At 39.0% G+C, this 12,439-nt stretch overlaps 1 protein-coding gene across 1 annotated transcript in view; it reads left to right on the top strand.

Annotated features, from left to right (window-relative positions):
* Positions 1–12,439, top strand: part of LOC104876361 (prolactin) — a 36,883-nt gene that overhangs the window by 12,793 nt on the left and 11,651 nt on the right. Inside the window, exon 2 of the mRNA XM_033759502.1 lies at positions 796–885. Within this exon, the coding sequence (XP_033615393.1) occupies positions 867–885 (19 nt within the window). The 5' untranslated portion in view covers positions 796–866. The remainder of the gene's footprint in view (positions 1–795; positions 886–12,439) is intronic.

Raw genomic sequence — 12,439 nt, 5'->3', positions numbered from 1 at the left:
GTGTGTGTGTGTGTGTGTGTGTGTGTGTGTGGCTGCATTTCCAACGTAAGCCTTCTGTGGTCGGTGTTGATGTCTCGCACATTTTAGTCATGGGTGCACATCAACATGGGTCACTGTTTCCTCACACTTCTTATCTCTCCCAATTCCTCTGGAAGCAATAATAGATTCTTCCAGCGTCTAGCTTGGCTCTAAAGGAATTACTTCTGTCCACCTGTGTTTAGTTTCTGCAAGCCCATTTCTTAGCCTAAAATTGGGGATAATGATACAATTGATCCTCTATGTTAAAATCAAAAGCTATACACAGATGAAAATCCATAGTATAAAACCAAGAGAGCAAAACAATGTAAAAGTCCGGGAAGAAATGAGGAAATCCGAAAACTATGTAGCAGGGAAATGAAAATCCTACTTTCGATCATTATTCCTTCATCTCCAGTGCGTACTTACGAAACTTTTAATTCACCCAGCAGTCTTGAATGGCACTGTTTCCTCCGTGAAATGCCGTGCTGTATACGTAAGTACCTGCAGAGAGAGAAAGGTGAAGATCCAGCAAATGGCTTCCAAGTCTCACGGATCTTGTACACCAGACGGGTCTCCGGATCTCGCATTCACGCTTTTCCTCGTTTCCTTTTCTAATTAATCCAAACCCCTCATTCGTGCCCATCATGTCTTCCTGACAATGAATGAAAGTAAAACGCCATTTCATGTTTGAAACGACGGGTAATATCGGGGACAGAAAGAGGACTGGGTAGAGGGAAGAGAGCGCCTCCTTAATTATGTCTATGGAAATGTCCCAAGGTTCAGCAAGCTTCGCTGGATTTGGACGCGGGACGGCCAGGCCTGCTGCAGCCAAGGCTCTGCGCACGGTGATGAGCGGCTCTGGCAAAGGTATGTGTTACAGCTGAGCCAGTGGCTGGCTCCATGGACGCTCCTCTGCGGCTCACCCTGAGAGTTGAGATAGAAACAAGAGCTTTCAGCTTGCTAAGGCTCCGATGACCCATCTAATTATGGCCCTGGGGAGCAGATGCACAGGGCCGAGTCGCACAGTCCGCGGTCACCAAGTGCACAATCCCTTTGTCGGAAGTGTGCAGGAGCTGGAGACCTTTGCCTTGTCACAGAGGTTGGGCGGGAGGCATAGTGAGGCGCTGCTGGGTGTGACAGGCAGAGGAGAGGGCGCTGCTCCGAAGGACTCTCCTGTGCAGAGCGCAGATCCCAAACACGGGGTTACCTAGCACGAAGAGCCAGTGGCTCTGAGACTGAGAGGCTGTGGACTAGAATAAGCTCACAAGTGCCGGGGAGTCTGACTCCTCACTACTGCGGAGGCCAGAAACTGTCCTCTCCTGTTCACAGCTCTAATATGTGAATTGGCCAGCTAGAATTAACCTAATAAAACTTTCATGCTGGAGCCACAGAGGACAAAATGATGGCAGATGTGCATCGCATTTATTGTCATGTGTTACAAGGAGATAGCAATAAAGAAAACATAAAAAGAGTTCTATGGAGAAATAAGTTTTTCATAATGGAAATAGAGAGTCACTATGGTAAATACACTGTGTATCGTGATCTTCAATGAATATATTTTTGATTGTAATTCTATTTCTAAACTCATCTCCTAGTAATACTGTAGCTCTTGTGGTATAAAACATTTTCATTATTAACAAAGTATCTCACACTCAGTATAACTGAGAAGAATTTCTTCCTCTTTCATAATATATTGGTCCTTTTTATATGTTCAGTTTCCCACCCCAGAGAGACAGTGAGATATTTACACACATGTGTTGAATTTATTTCACTCAAGGGTGTGGTGTCAAGGTGTGTTCATTTACCTAGAAATGCCTCACGTTTATCTTTCTTTATTCCATTGTACTAAAAGATACACATCTTTTTTATCCATTCATCGGGTGATGGGCATTTGAGCTGTTTCCAAGATTTAGCTAAGTATAAAACTCTGCCATTACAAACCTGAGTGCTGGCTGGGCGTGGTCGTGCACGCCTGTAATCCCAGCACTGGGTGGCTGAGGCAGGAGGAGCACGGTGAGTTCGAGACCAGCCTGGGCATTATAGTGAGTTCCGGGTAAGTCTCAACTACATAGTGAGACCCTGTCTCAAGAAACCAAAATAAATAAATAAAATATAAAAAATAAGTAAACATGAGTGCTCCTATGTTGGTGTAGTTTGACGCTTTTAATGTTTTGGGATGATACCCAGGAGGGGTATGTCCAGGTCAAGGGGACTTCTAATCCTGGTTTATAGGAAACTCCACCTGGATTTCCATAGTGGTTGCTTCAGTCCGCGTTCCCACCAGCAGTGGAGAAGGGGCCCTTCTTTATGCACAGCCCCACCAGCCTTTTTTATTTGTTCACTTATTGGTCATAGCCATTCTTTGTGTAGTGAGCATATTGCGGAGGGAATTGGCAAGTGACGCACACAGAGACAAGCTGAGTGGAAGTAAAAGAGTAAGACGTTTATTCCGTCAACAAAAGCTCAGTTGCACTAAGAGCAGTGCCAGTGATCGACGCCCTGTGGCCTTGCAGCTCCGTCCTCTACAGGTTTTACAGGTGTGACCTCATTCAGTCAGTTACATTTCATCTCCGCAGTTCACATCACCCATCTACAAATCACAGTAAGAAGACAGTTAACTCTAACGCAGCGGTAACAGTTCCTTGTCGTCAGGAGTCCACCTGAAGATTCGTCTCACTATCTATTCTGGTGCACAGGAAGCGGGTGTCAAGGTCAGGGATGAGGCGTCCCATTTCACGGTCACTGCCTGCAATGTCTGTTAATTTTGAACTAAACTAAGCAGACTGCCGATAGAGACAGCAGAAGTCATTTTGCATTTTCCTAACATTTTGTAGGTTTTTAGATTATTTACAAAAGTTCTCTGTATCAAGATGGAATCACAGCTTTATTTTAATTTGCATCTCGAATGACCAGTTTTATCGAACATTTTCTCACGTATTTATTTGCCATTTTTATTTCTTCATCTACGAAAGTGTATCCATCTCACGTGTCCATTTTTGTATTGGATGTTTGAATTTGAGGGGTCTTCATATTTTCTAGATATTAGTTCTTGTCTGAGGAATCACTGGCTACATTTTTTCCCACTCTGGTGGTTTTCGTCCCACTGCATTGGTGAGTATTTTTGCTGTGCAAAAACTTTTTCATAAGATGAGATCCCAGTTGATGATTCTTTGTAGCACTTCCTGTGCTATCTGGAGTTTGTTCGTGAAGATTTTGCCTACACTCATGTCCTCAAACATTGTACCCATTTTCTCTTCCAGCATCTCTAGTATTTATGTTTTATTATTTAGATACTTGATGTATTTTCATTTTATTTTGTGCTTGGTGGGAGACATGGGTCTAGCATTAGCATTTAGCAGGTACAAAGCCAGTTTTTTCAGCATCATATATTAAAGAGGCTATCTTTCTTTCAGTGAACATATTTAGCTCTTTTGTCAAAGATAAGGTGGCTGAGTGTGTTTGGAGTGGTTTCTGCATCGTTTAATCTATTCCACTGATCCTCAGGTGTGTTTTTTTCCAATACCATGGTGTTCATTTTTTAATCACTGTAGCTCTGTAGTGTAATTTCAGGTCAGGGATTGTGATGCTCTCTGCCTTGCCTTTGTTGCCCAGAATTTCTTTCGCTATTCTAGATCTCTTCTCTTTCCAAGTGAAATGATTTCTCTAGTCCTGTGAGGAAAGCTAATGTTATTTTAATTGGGATCGCATTGAATCTATATAGCAGTTTCGGAAGTATGTTAATTTTCACGATATTGGTTCTTCCTACCTAGAAGCAAGGTATGTTTTCCCATTTTCTGATATCATATTTGATTTCCTATTTCAGAGTACTGTAACTTTCAATGTAGAAACCTATACATCCTTTGTAAGTTTAATTCCTGTGTATTTCATTGTTTGATGAAATTGTAAAAACTGTTTCCCTAATTTCTCTCTCAGTCAATTTGTTATCTTTGTACTGGTATGTTTTTGAATTTTGAGGGTTCACTGTGTATGCAGCTATGCTATTGAATTTGGTTATTGAATATAGGATTCTTTTGGTGGAGTTTTTGGATCTTCTTTGTCAACCATCATGGTACACAGAAATATTGGTAATTTAACTTCTTCCTTTCCTATCTTTATTCCTTTTATTTCTTTCTCTTGAAGATTGCTCTGGTTAATGTTACCAGCAGTATGTTGAGTAGGAGTGGTGATAGTGGACATCATCATCTTGTTCCTGAATTTAGAGTGAAAGCTTTCTTTGTTTGTTCATTTTGTATCATGTTGACTTTTGGTTTATCATAGATGACTTTTATCAGATTGGGGTAAAGACCATCGATTCCAACTTTCTGTAGAGTTTTTTTCTTTTTATTGAGTTTATTGGTACAATCTAGGTATACAGTACAGTTACATTCATCATTGCGATTCTGTACCTTTACATAATAGGTCTTGATTCTCATTTTTCCCCTAGTCCCTGCCCTCCCTTCACCCCCTCCTCCCCTCCCCATTTACAAACACTTTATTTCCATTTTTTCAGTTTCTCATATTTTTTCCTCTCCTTTATTACCTTTCCCCTACCCTTCCCACTTTCCCTACACCTTTAGCCCTTTACTTCCTAGTTCACATTATTAATTATCTCGTTAGGATTCTGCGTACTATTATAGTTTTTCACACCAGAGAAACTATTCGGTATTTCAGTTAAAGAAATCTCTGTATGAACATTAAAAATAGGGAATCCTAAAATAAAACTAAAAAGGAAAGTAAAAGAGAAAAGGCAGTGAGGTAACATTAAAGTAATCCTTAATTTTGGAGATGAAAATGGTCCCTTAACATATTTAAATTGCTTCTTGCTCTTGTAGTCTTATCTTATTCTTTTTTTCGTTATGTAGAGAATACTTTATAAGTTTCTGTAATCAAACCCATGTAGATATGACCTTACATATTTAGTGCAATGCATTACCCCTGTACACATGGAAAAAAATTTAAAAAATTAACATTTCTAGACCAAGATGGCTGTCCATTTCTGTACAATGCCAACTCAACACAGTAAACTGGGATAACTTTTTCCAAAGTTGACAGCACCATTAAAGTTTCCCAAAATTCAATTTATATATATGTATATATATTTATATTTATATAAAAAGAGTAATAATGGCAGTATGCTATGCATCGATAGCAGCAACAGCTTTTCCAGGTTCTGCAGTCTGTAGAGTTTTATCATGAATGGGTGTTGAATTTTGTCGACTGTTTTTTGTAGGTCTATTGAGATGATCATGCCTTTGGCTGTGTTGATATGGTGTATTACATTTATTGATTTGCAGATGTTGAACCATCCCTGCATCCCTGGGAGGAGTTCTACTTGCTCATGGTGTATAATCTTATGATTTGCAATATTCTGTATGCCAGTATCTTATTGAGGACTTTTACATATAAGTTCATCAGAGATATTGACCTGTAGTTCTCTTTTCTGGTTGGATCTTTTTCTGGTTTGGTATTAGGGTTAATTCCTGGTTGCAGGAGGGATTTTGAGAATATTGTATCCCCTTCAATTTCATTGAAGAATGTGAAGAGTACTGGCATTAGATCTTCTCTAAATTTCTTGTATTATTCAACAATGAAACCATCAGGATATGGGCTTTTCTTTGTTGGTAGGTTTTTAATGACACTTTTAATTTCATTGATGGATACTAGGTTACTTTGAATTTTTATATCTTCTTGATTCAGCTTTGGTAATTCATATGCATGTAGGAATCTGTCTATTTCTTCTGTGTTTTCCTACTTATTAGTACAGGTTCTCAAAGTATGTATTGATGATCTTGTGGATTTGTGTGGACATGAAGGCTAGCCAGACACCAGAAATGTAGTTTTGCCGAGGAGTAGAGGGCTGAAGCTCTCACAGGCAAACAACAGCGAACTCTTACCAACATCGGTTTTTATTAGATACATGCATAATACTTCCATGAGAATAAACAGTTAGTTCCTTACAGATTATCTCTAGCAAAGCATTAGAAAATATTTTTTATGAACACCTGGTTCTAGTTATTCATATACTTTCTCAAAACAGACTGTTCCCAGAATATTATTGGATGGTTCTCAAGACTGTTTACAGCCTTGAACTTCTGAGTTCTGCCTCTGTGTGCAGAACCACAACTGCAGTTCCTATTCCAATCGTGTCCCAATGTAAGCTTCTCTGCAGATTTCTACAAGATCTGTTGCTTTCACCTTTTTCATTCCTAATAGCAGGAATTTGAGTCTATTCCATTTTGAAAAGGTTGGCTAAGAGTTTGTCAATTTTATTTGATCTTTCAAAGAACCAACTCAGGTTTAATGATTCTTTGCAGTGTTTTCTCAGTCTCAATTGCATTAATTTCTGCTCTGCTCTTTATAATTTCCTCCCTTGTATCAGCTTTGGGCTTGACTTGCTCTTCTTTTCCTAGATGTTTGAAGTTTGGCATTTGCTGTGTATTTGAGCTTGTCTTGTTTTTCTCATGTGAGAATTTATTGCTATAAATTTCCCTCTTAGGGCTGCTTTCACTGTGTCCCATGAGTTTTGGTATATTGTTCTGGCACTATCATTTAATTGTATATACAGTGTAATTCTTTAATTCATCTTCTTTAATTTCATGTGTGATCCATTGCATGTTCAAGAGGGTGTTATTTAATTTGCATGGGTTCATGGAGTTTTTGTGATTTCCTTTGCTGTTGATTTCCATTTGCATCGCACTGTGGAATGATAATATACATGAGATAATTTCAGTTCCTTTGCACTCATTTTAGTATGATTTAGGACCTAGCATGTGCTCTGTTTTGGAGACCATCCCTGTGCACTGAGAAGAATGTGTACTTTGATGTTGTGCGGTGGATTACTCTGTAGACATCCACTGAATCCATTTGTTCACAGGTTTTGCCATGCCCTGCACAGCTGCAGGGTCCGTGGTGGGAGAAGAGTGGGGGATGCAGAAAAGACAAGCAAAGAGATAAAAAACTGAGGCCGGGTGGAGCCTTCCTTTTGATGGAAGAAAAGGACTGACAGGCAGCTGCAGCACATCTATTTATGGTGGTGGTGATAAGGAAAGTGCAGAGGAAGCTGAAAGGGCTGGTCTGTAACTGGAACCTGGAGAGTAGCTGAGGTCTGCAGAACACTGTGCTTTGCCGGTTTCATGGGGATGGATGGGGAGGAAGACACGTCTGAAGTTCAGTGCTCCCAGCACCTCCTGCTCTGTTTTGTACCTGCAGCTTGTGATGATGTTATCTCAAGAATGATTCAGTGAGTTGTCCTTGGAAGACTCCTCCAGAGGACTAGTAAACAACTCATTAGTAGCAACAGGAAAATCAGAATTCCCAGGATCATGGGAATGCTATATTTGGTCTGGTTGAAAGGACTGAATCCATTTAATGAATCGAGATGATCCAAATTGGCTATGTCCTCAGGGGCGAGGAAACTAACGGGAACGTGCTGAATGGACAAGATCCGATGATGAAGCTCTTGGAGATCTAGGCTGAGGTCGGAACGATGAAAGATACCCATTAAATGTGCGGCAACCTGTTTCCGGTCCGATTGCATCTCCCTGTAAGGAGGAGCAGTGAGGCAGACGTGAGGGTAGTCAGCGTGGCACTGCATCCTTGATGGTACTGTGTGGCGTCAACCTGATTACCGATCTCCAGCCCTGTAGCTTCTAAGGCATCCACCTGTACTTCCAATTTAACATCAATACCTTCCCGGTCTCAAGGGCATAGGAGGTATTTTGTGCTCATGACTGACGAACTGCACATTCTGTACATTTTGTGCGAAGGCCATGGATGTGACTGCAGTGGGGCAAGCAGAGTGCCTAGGACACAATTCCTAGGACAGTAAGTCCTCCCATCCGATGGGCACAAATGAGCTGTCCATGTATTTCTTCCAGTACTTGAGTCCATCGTCATGAGAGCAAGGGCCGGAAACATTAGTGGGTATCCTGACAAAGCTTGGCCTACGTAGCATTAACACGTCTTTATTCTCGTTAATGTTAGTAAGTCAGGCAGTGAGATTACAGTTTTGTCATCTGACATTAAAAGAGTCTCCCTTTGGAGGAAAGTTGACCTGTCCAACTCAGAGCACACGAGGGCTTTGAACACGAGCGTGTGCCCAGACCTTCTTGGCCCCTGTATGACTCCTCTCCTTTAAGCCACAACTAGAGTGATCACTTGTAAACTGGCAGCCAATCGCCAAACATCTCTTTGGAAGTTTTGGATGATATATATAGCACTGACGCCAGAAGTTGGCCAGTAACGTTGTATTTGTGTGAGACCCATCTGGGAAGGTTATTTTTGTATAACCATTTCATTTATTTCATGGGTGCAACAGCCTCCCCAAGAAACATACTTTGGGGGAGGAACATGACAAGTGACATTATGGCAGGAGGAGAGGGGCTTGAAAGGGCATGAGGATTATCTGTTGAGGTAAGATTGAAACTCTGAATGAGCGCCAGCTCATCTCAGCCCGTGCCTGATGCATCACGGACAATGGCTGTGTTCCGTTATGTGAATGAGAGACAGAGGGAAAATGGGCTGAGACAGGGAAGCTCACTGTACTCCTGATAATTATAGGTGGGAGAGATATGAGCATCAGAACAGCCCCAAAGACATGACACCGATTGGTAAAAACAGGTACCAAAGCAGGAGTTTCCCAAGGAAGGGGACGAGCCAGAGGCAGGTCTGAGTTTGTCCTCTGTTGGAACACAAGCATACTCTGGCCCCTATGTTATTAATTGCATTGAGCCACTTTACCTTTTAGTTAGGACATCCTTAGGCCACATTTGTGTCTAGGACACGACTGTAGATTTATCTTAGTATCAGTGGAGTTTTGATGAAGGATATTTACTTTCCACAAGTGGATTTAAATTTTTTTCCAATGAAGTCAACTAGGGAAGGTGACAAAATCTAATAGAGCTTGTAGAGGTAGCTGTACTCCCCCTTTCTTGTTTATGTAAGTGTATTTTTAGGGAGAAGTGCGTATACCCAACAATGGCTTGTCTCTGGGTTATAAGGACCAATAACGTTTAAAACTCAATTATTTATCTATAATAATCTCTTTTTAAAAGGGCTATCCCCAACTGTGGTCAGGGGAGAGGGGAACAGGTTTCATCTATCTGCTTCGAGTTGAGAACATTGCATGTAGGTAAGGTTGAATTTAGGCACTCCTATTGGGGAGCTATTTTAACAGGCCTTAAATAAAATCGTGATAATTTAGTAATCATAAACTCTATGATGTCATTCTGGTGGATTTTGGTAAAAAGAAATGTCTAGCATATTTGTTGTTGATATTCATCTGTATGATCCCTTTGAGTTTGGCAACCTGTAAGCAAGAATAAACAAGAATTTTAAAGAAATTAGGACATTTGTAGTCAAGGTAGAAGCACTAAAATGAAAAGTTGGTTTTGGGAGAGCCATGTTTAGAAACTGTTTTTAGGAGACTAAAATAGTGAATGTAACTTGTCAACCTCTAATCCCTCCATGAATGGAGATTATCTATAACTCTGATTTTTTGTCATAAGTTTAATTGCAATTACAAAAGGACTAAAAATCTTATAATTTCAAAACATAATTTGAGCTAAAAAATTTTTAAAAACTGTTGTTGAATTTGTATAAATTTTGCCAAGGTTTTATCTAATGACTAATAAAAGTGGTTAGCTACCAGTGTGTCTGGAAACTGTCAGAAGAGGTCAGCAATTGCAGTCGTTTTTTTTTTTTGTACCAGGGACCGAACTCTGAACTTTGTGCTTATGAGGCGGGCAATGAAACCACTAAGCTTAATCCCCAGCCTGGAGGCTCTTTTTAAGCCTAGCTATATTACTGTGTTCTTGATTTTACTAATTTTTAGTTACACTTTTCTACTGGGTGTTTAAGACCAAGTTTCATTGAGACTTCTATTAAATAAAGTTAACCTCTTGGTAGGTATCAAGGTCAATTAGGTCTCTTCAGACAATATCTTGGAACCACATATAGAACCTCTCAGCTCCTGTCAGGGTCAGTAATCAGGATGTGTCGTGGCTTTGCTTGACCATGTTGCTTTCTGTGAAAGCATGAGAGATTTTCTTCCTCCAGGTGACATTGTTTTTAACACACTGCAGTTTTGTTGCTTTGCTGTCGAATGACCTCCCTTCTCAAGAGGGTGGGTCACTTACCAGAATTTTAGGATATTGTAGAAAATGTTTCCTCATGCCCTGGATCTTTGTTGACCTTGGAGGGCCAGGGCCGAGATATTGGCTGTCTTCCTAGTCCAGTTATCTTTTTAGTGCTGGTCTCTGGAGCTTAGTAGTTGAACATCCAGAAGAGAAGATCAATAACATTAGCATTGAAATAGAAATAATGAACTTAACTATTATAATTTTTCCTGGATAGCAAGTATTTTGGAATCTAAAATATAGTTAGAGGACTGTTATTTTTATCAGTCATGCTTGTTCTAATAGTTCAATTTCTGTAGAATAATAACAAAAAACTTTAAATCAGTAATTACACATAAAGCTTTCAGATGATAATCATGACAGCATTATCTTTATAACACACTTAGATGTGTATCTTAGTTTAAAATAGCCATTGTTAAATGCACCTCGCCTCCAAAAACACATAAAAATGAAAATTCTTAGGTAAGTTATTATCTTTTGATAGGATGCCATCTAAGGAAAATGTATGGGCCTATAAATGTACCTGTTATTATATGTAGCTGGAGCACAAAAGAAGGTCAATTCCTAGATTGAAAGGAGCTCATTACCATAAATAATATGTTCAAAGACCTGTATAGTCAAAATCCATGAATAAATTTTATACAACACAAAAGTAGCAATAATAATAATTATAATGATATAAACCTTATATCCTGTAATGTAGCTTGATATCAAAAGCATCTTATTAATAAAATCTTATTTTTCCCACCAAAAATTTCATGTTTTGAAGATGACTGATATAAACATATCACAACATATAACATGCTTAGGACTTAACCCTTTGATGATAAACAATGCAAACATTTTATAAAAACATGTTTAAGCAATATTTATTGGGGATGTGTCTTCCCATAAGGCTATGAAAATTACTTAGGCTCCCATTAGTGAACAAAGACCAGAATAACTGTTTTCTGGGCAGCTTCTCCTTTGTTCATCTGGGGGAGTCCCATTTAGCTCCCTAAATCTAAAAGTCTCAATTTAATTACCTTGACAAAAAATTTGAAATAATTGGTAAAACCCAGATTGTAAGAATTAACACATTATTTGTAACAATAATTTTTTGTGTCATTGAATGCAAACAGCAACAAGTATTACAACCAAAATTGATCTTTGACATCATTTTGATCAGCTAGCAACCTTGGAGGGGGAAGGGATGCATTTAACTTTAATAACAGTTATCTATAAGCCAATTTAAATTATAGTCAAATATCTTTTAAGAAAAGAATATTAAAAAGGCAAAAAAGGGAACAAATTTTGAGCTCAAACAAAACTCAGATACAATTGTACAGACAAACCAATGAAACTAGAGTGTACTCAAATGTATTTGGCCAGTTTGAATTATAACATCCCTTTTATAATTTTTTGATTTACAATTGTAACTAAGGCTAGTCAAAACTTAACAGAGATCTGTTGTAATTAGAGTTAGAAGGAATAAAAGCATTTTATACCTGTAAGTATAATCTTTTTAAACACGCTAGTAATAGAACAGTAGCAAAATCTTGTGTTATTACCAGAAATCTGTAAGCAGAAAGTACATAGAAGGGCAAGTTAATCATATAATTGTAATTTCAGAATTTGCAATGTAGAAGAAATGTTTTAAATAACACTAATTAAACATCTGGAAACCAAACACTGATTAAACATTTCTTTAGATTGGAAAAGAATGATGCATTTGTTATTTAGCCAGAATTTATAATCTGATTTTCAATATTTATTTATTTATTTATTTAAAAAATTCCCCTGACCGTCTGGCCCCTTGCAGTGCAACTTATAGCAGCGAGAGGAAACAGGAAACATTTGCAAGTAAAGAGGAAGCCACACCATGTGGTATATTAAAATTTCTTTGTTCTCACAAAGCAGAGGCGCAAGTCCCCAGCACAGAAAAATTATGAATTTTACTTTCAGCCGCACTGATAATGAAAATGCTGTAATACTTTCCTCAAGGGTTTTATCATCACCCTCTTCACTGAGTCCCTCTTTGTCAGAGTTATAACAGCAAGAGGCAGAAAACACTGCAGGTAGATCAGGATGCTCAGTATGAGCCAGTGTCTCTGCAGTGCATTCTGTAACCACAACCAAGAGAGTAGCTGAGGTCTGCAGAACATCATGCTTTGATGGTTTTAAGGGTAATGGGTGAGGAGGAAGGCACATTTGCAGCACAGCACCCCCATCAAGGTTTAGTTCAGTTCTGCTGTTGCTTTGTTGATTTTTTTTGTCTAGGTGGACTGTCCATTTGTGATAGATAT

The sequence above is a fragment of the Fukomys damarensis genome, unplaced genomic scaffold (genome assembly GCF_012274545.1).
Source record: "Fukomys damarensis isolate Sample0158 unplaced genomic scaffold, DMR_v1.0_HiC HiC_scaffold_37, whole genome shotgun sequence".
In the NCBI taxonomy this organism is placed as follows: Eukaryota; Metazoa; Chordata; class Mammalia; order Rodentia; family Bathyergidae; genus Fukomys; species Fukomys damarensis.
This window is presented reverse-complemented; position numbering and strand designations above follow the sequence as displayed.